Consider the following 6,000-nt stretch of genomic DNA (forward strand, 5'->3'; position numbering starts at 1 on the left):
TCGGAAACTGTTGATGTTTGTGAAGCGGCATATAACTCGAGTCAATATGATAATGATTCATATCAGTTTAGGAGGTTCGTAGCCGATGCTGAGCAACCTCTATATGAGGGTAGTGACTGTACTAAGTTAGAGTCGATGTTGAAGTTGCATAACTGGAAATCTAGGTTTGGTATTACCGATAGTGCCTTCACTGACCTCTTTTCTTCTGTTGGGTCTCTACTTCCCAAAGATAATGTGTTACCTAGTAATGCATATGAAGCAAAAAAACCCTCTCCAATTTAGGTCTAGAGTATATAAAGTTCCATTCATGTCCGAATGACTGTGTACTGTACAGGGGTGTACATGCTGATGCAACCAAGTGTCCTAAGTGTCGACTTTCTCGGTGGAAGTTGACAAAGAAAGGTGAAGAGAGGATTAATCTTCCAGCCAAAGTCATGTGGTATTTTCCAATAATTCCTAGATTTAAACGTATGTTTAAATCTCCTTCCACCGCTAAACTAATGTGTTGGCATGCGCAACAGCGGACACAAGATGGTAAAATGCGACATCCAGCCGACTCTCCATCTTGGAAAAATATAGATTATAGGTGGCCATCCTTTGGTAGTGAACCGAGAAACCTTCGCTTGGCTTTATCGGCGGATGGTGTAAACCCGCACAATAATGGCCTATCTAATAGATATAGTTGCTGGCCAGTCATATTGGTGACTTACAATCTTCCTCCCTGGTTATGTATGAAAAGAAAATTTATGATGTTGTCGATATTGGTCCCTGGCCCGCATGAGCCTGGTAATAACATCGACATCTACTTAGAACCGATGATTGATGATTTAAAAAAGCTTTGGAAGGAAGGGGAACCAAATATGTACGACGCGTATAACAAATCATTTTTCACTTTAAAAGCAGTTTTAATGTGGACGATAAATGACTTCCCTGCTTACGGAAATTTATCTGGCTGCGTTAATAAGGGTTATAAGTGTTGTCCAGTTTGTGGAGATGACACCGTAGCTAAATTTTTGACTCATAGTAGGAAAATGTGCTACCAAGGGCATCGTCGATATTTGCCTCTACATCATCCTTATAGAAGGCAAAAGGCTGCTTTTAATGGACAACAAGAGTTTGGGCAGCCGCGTCGAACCCTATCCGGAGAAGAAGTGTTAGCAGAGCACGAACAAATCAAATTTGAATTTGGGAAGAAAATGAAGAAGGCAAAGAAGGTTGAAAGTCCATGGAAGAAAAAGTCAGTATTTTTCGAGTTAGAATACTGGAAATTTCACCATTTTAGGCACTGTATTGATGTCATGCATGTCGAGAAGAATGTATGTGATAGTCTGATTGGCACATTACTAAATATGCGCCATAAGACAAAGGATAGTGCGGCAGCCCGTCGTGATATGATGGAAATGGGCGTTAGATCTGATTTGGCTCCCCAAGTAGGAGTAAAGAAAACCTATTTGCCTCCTTCTCCCTTTACTTTGTCAAAGGCAGAAAAAAGGACTTTCTTGTCATCATTAATGTCGATGAAACTTCCATACGGACATGCATCGAACATAAAAAATTGTGTTTCCATGCCTGATTTGAATATTTACGGGCTGAAATCACATGATTGCCACATTCTTCTCCAACAATTACTCTCGGTTGCAATACGCTCCGTTCTTCCGAAGCATGTTAGGGTCACAATTATTAGATTGTGTTTCTTTTTTAATGCTTTGTGCAACAAAGTAGTAGACGTGTCAAAACTGGATAAGCTGCAGTCAGATGTTATACTAACCTTGTGCGATCTAGAAAAGGTTTTCCATGCGTCATTTTTTGATGTAATGGTACATATAGTAGTCCACTTGGTCCAGGAACTACGCTTATGTGGACCAGTATTTTATAGGTGGATGTATGCGTTTGAACGGTTTAATAAAGTACTAAAGAGTTATGTTCGAAACCGTTATTATCCCGAAGGTTGTATGGCAGAGAGTTACCTTGGAGAAGAGTCCGTAGAATTCTGCACCGAGTTTCTTAGTCAGAATTACTCCACTGCCGATCTTCCAAAGGACCAAGATAATAAGATATCAGGTCCATTATCCGCTGTGATAATAAAATCAGTGGAAGAGAAGGAGCGAGATGAAGCACATCTATATGTCCTTCTAAACAACGCTGAAGTGTTTCCATATATTCTGTGAGTTTATGCAGTTTGTTGTTTTCAATTCCTCATTATCCAGTAATTAGTCTTGTAATGTGTCTTTAATATATCATTCCATATGCATTTTTCAGAATGCATAAGGAATATCTTGAAGAAATTCACCGAGGGTAAAGGAAAAGCTTACATTGGCTCATGAGAGAGCACAATCGGCTCTTTGCTGATTGGTTTCAAAACAAAGTCAGTGTTGTATTAGGTTCTTTGATCTGTAGTGTAATGACGACTATTAGCTATTTAGGATTTAAAATTTCTTATCATATCTGTAGGTGAATGATGAACTAAGGGAGAACAACAAAGGTGTTTCAGATACGATAAGATGGCTCGCTGCCAAGCCATCATTTTCAGTACTAACTTATCAAGGTTATCTAGTGAATGGAGTGCGATATTTTACAAAGGAACGAGATGACATACGCGTTGTTCAAAACAGCAGGGTGTCTGTCATTGCTAAAGCAGTCCAGGTTTCTAGTGCCAAGGACTTGAACCCCGTAGAAAGTGATTTGACATTTTACGGTATCATACAAGAGATATGGGAATTAGACTACCATGCATTCAAAGCTCCGTTGTTCCTGTGTAAATGGGCAAGTAATGATAAAGGAATAAGGGTTGATGATCTTGGGTTCACACTTGTGGATTTTAGTCAACAAGGTCACAAAAAAGATAAATATGTTTCTGTTGACCAAGTCAAGCAAGTGTTTTACCTTGAAGATCCCGTTGATGCTACCTGGTCTATTGTTCTGTCCTCCACAACTCGAGACTACCAAGAATTGTATAATGAAGATGACTTAGGAGACACGATCATGGAACATCCCCCATTCTGCACTGAAATCCCCGCAACTGATGTCACTACTGATGATGTCGCTCATACTGCTAGACCTAATGTTGAGAGAATTTGGATTAAAAATACTGCTACTAAAACTCATGCACCTAATGTCGTTACTGACTGATGATGTAGCTTTATGTAAAATATATATCTAAATGGGAATTTGAATGACTGAATGAACCATATATATTTGCCTTTAATTGTGTTATAATGTGTAAAATATATTGTTAATTTTTTTTTCTTTTGTTTTGCATTGTTATAATCATATAAGTAGTTCATCCATAATTACTGATCGATGGCATTATTTTTTCTTTAATTATTTTGCATTATTTAATTGTACTTCTATAAAATACTTTAGAGTTATTTCGGATGTGATTAATTACTGATTGCAGTTTAGGTAAATTATTGTTCTTGTATAGTTGTATTCGTACTTGCTGATTTTACAATTTATTATTTATGCTTGACTGTAATTAATGACGGACTGAAAATATATTGTTCAACTGATGGCTTTATTATTCAATTTAATGCAGACTAAGGGAGCAAAATGGCAAAGAAGCAAAAAGCCAAGAAAGTAATTTTCGAAGAAAATGACAGGAAGAATAACTCTGAAAAGGTTGATGATGAGATTGTTCCTGATGTCAAAACTTCAGAGACTTGTAATGAAAAGTTGGTTCAAGTCCCTCCACAATATCAAACTCAAAGTAGTGGTGAAGAAACGATGACCACTTCTGAATCTGCAAAAAAAAGGCTAGGAGGTGCGCGTGGTGTTTCAGCTCTTCACAAAGTAGTGGTGAAGAAAGCTCGGGGAGAGAAATTTAAAGTTAGATACAATGATTTTGGAGTTCCCATCAGAAATACCAGGCCTACTTTACAATCTTACATAGGAATGCTCGCAAGGACAATGATTCCAATCGACACTGAAAACTGGCCAAAAGTGGATTGTGATCTAAAAGCAAAATTATGGGATGATGTCCAGGTAAATTATATCCCTTGTTGACTTCTTCATTTTATTTAAATTGTGACTGTAAATTATGTGGCTAATTTATATTATGTGGCTCTTTAGGACACATTCAAAATTGCCCCAGAAAGTGAGAAGCTTGTGCTACAATCGGCAGGTGAAAAATGGAGGCAGTTTAAAGCTGATTTAACTGCAAAATATGTGATGCCATGTATTGGAAAAAAGAAGAAATTGATGAAGCCTCCGAAGAAGTATGCGTTTGTTGGTAAAGAACCTTGGAAGAAATTTGTTGCAGAGAGGACGAGCCCCAAATGGCTGGTATGAATATATTCTACTAATAAAATATACATGATTGCCATTTTACTTGCTAAATGATTAAATAGATTTTGGTTAAATAATATTTATTAATTTTTACTAATTTATTTTGGTGCAGGAACAACGTAAGTTACAGAGCAATAGAGTGGGTAAACGGAAATATCATCACCGCTTGTCAAGGAAGGGGTATATTGGTTTGCGAGAAGAAGAAGTAAGAACCATATCTATTTGGCTTTGCAATTCTAAGTTTTAAGGGAGTTTAAACATTTTCTCTTTTTTAACAGATAAAGAAAGGGAACTTAAAGCGGAAAGAGAAACCTGATCGTGCAATTTTTTGGTGGAAGGCTAGGATGCCAAAGAATCCTGATGAGCTTACTGAAGAGCAAGCGGAAATAAATGCGAGAATTGTAAGTGATATTTTTAATACTGCATTCCCTTCAAAGATAATTGTGTCATAAATAATGCACTAATTGTTTGCATTTATTTTACAGGCTGAGATACTTGAAATGAAGGAGAAGGGTGAATTTGTTCCACATGGAATAGAAGATGTGTTGACTACGGCACTTCAGACTCCTGAGCACGCAGGAAGGGTTCGAGGGGTTGGCGGCTTTGTCACTCCAACAGTATTCTTCAATTTTCCGAAAGTGAAAAAGACTAAAATTACCAAGGCAGAGTTGTTGGATCAGTTGGAAAGAAATCAGCGGGAGATGGCTGAACTTAAGGCCTTGGTTAATGCTTCGAATGGTCACTCTCCTATGTTTTCTGACAAATCAAGTTATCAAGTACCTATTAATAAAGAGGGAGCTGCTGATAAGCGGAATGTTGGAGTTGTTGTTAAACCGCTGAGTGCCAAACAGTTGTTGGTAAATGATGAAGACTTTGTTGGTTTTGACCCCTCTCCTCCGAGCGGAAAGAAGGTAAAATATTATTAAGATCTACTAGATATATGCCTACAGACTTGGGATTTATGCAATAAAATTAAATTGATCCCTCACTATAATGTAGGGTCCACAGTCATGTGAGCTTGCACTGGATTGCATAGAGAACAAGGTTGCTTTTGGAACAGTTTTTGATGATCACGAAGAGATGAATGTTTTAGTACACGGAGTGCCTCTAAAGCCCGGACATGTTCGTGTGTCGGTTGACGGACACATCCAGCCAGAGGCGTCGGTTCCAGTGCCCATACCTGGTGAAATTGAGGTTGTACGCCAAGCAGTTGGCTCTCACGTAGCATGGCCTCGTGAATTGATCATATACCCAACTGTGGCGGTATGTTATATAAAAATTATGTCAATATACTCTGAATTGATTGTTGCATTCTATAGTAGTTATGTCAATAATAACCGATTATTCTTGTTTTATTTAATTCTGTGTAGAAAAAGAAAAAGGAAGTATTGCAGGGGCAGTCTAAGCGGAAAGATGAGTTGCAGAAACTTCAAGATGATTATAGAAAAATGAAGCTAAACAAGAATGTGCCAAAGCAGTACAAGGTGTTATACAAACATGCTGCAGTCTTCATGAAAGCCACTGGGGAGTCAATACCAATTCCGTGTGATTCGGACGTGTTTGGGACTGAGAAAATAATTTATATATTGCATGAAAATGTGAAAGCATTGTTGGAGTTCGATATGATTGGCCAAGCTGCAATATCTGCTTATATGGCATAAGTTATTTTTTTATCGTTACATATTCAATATTCATGTTTTATACGGATATTATAAG

General features: G+C 37.8%; 2 protein-coding genes across 2 annotated transcripts; both read left to right on the forward strand.

Moving 5' to 3' along the window:
- The first annotated feature begins 470 nt into the window (after positions 1-470).
- LOC141685960 (uncharacterized) lies at positions 471-3,129 on the forward strand. The gene is made up of 2 exons (XM_074491033.1): positions 471-2,147; positions 2,452-3,129. Exons 1-2 carry the CDS (start codon positions 471-473, stop codon positions 3,127-3,129), a joined length of 2,355 nt encoding a protein of 784 aa, XP_074347134.1.
- Positions 3,130-4,167: 1,038 nt separating this feature from the next.
- LOC141685961 (uncharacterized) lies at positions 4,168-5,071 on the forward strand. Its single transcript, XM_074491034.1, has 5 exons — positions 4,168-4,281; positions 4,397-4,489; positions 4,563-4,685; positions 4,770-5,006; positions 5,054-5,071. The coding sequence occupies exons 1-5, from the start codon at positions 4,168-4,170 to the stop codon at positions 5,069-5,071; spliced, it is 585 nt and encodes a 194-aa protein (XP_074347135.1).
- The last annotated feature ends 929 nt before the right edge of the window (positions 5,072-6,000 follow it).

The sequence above is a fragment of the Apium graveolens genome, chromosome 9 (assembly GCF_009905375.1).
Source record: "Apium graveolens cultivar Ventura chromosome 9, ASM990537v1, whole genome shotgun sequence".
Classification (NCBI taxonomy): Eukaryota; Viridiplantae; Streptophyta; class Magnoliopsida; order Apiales; family Apiaceae; genus Apium; species Apium graveolens.

What these genes read in the sequence shown, in the direction of transcription:
- LOC141685960 (XM_074491033.1), top strand. Translation starts at nt 471, where the DNA reads ATGTTTAAATCTCCTTCCACCGCTAAACTAATGTGTTGGCATGCGCAA. An exon ending in TCCTTCTAAACAACGCTGAA is followed by an intron (nt 2,148 to 2,451) that starts GTGTTTCCATAT and finishes TCATATCTGTAG; the next exon opens with GTGAATGATGAACTAAGGGA.
- LOC141685961 (XM_074491034.1), top strand. Translation starts at nt 4,168, where the DNA reads ATGCCATGTATTGGAAAAAAGAAGAAATTGATGAAGCCTCCGAAGAAG. An exon ending in GGACGAGCCCCAAATGGCTG is followed by an intron (nt 4,282 to 4,396) that starts GTATGAATATAT and finishes ATTTTGGTGCAG; the next exon opens with GAACAACGTAAGTTACAGAG. An exon ending in CGGAAATAAATGCGAGAATT is followed by an intron (nt 4,686 to 4,769) that starts GTAAGTGATATT and finishes TTTATTTTACAG; the next exon opens with GCTGAGATACTTGAAATGAA.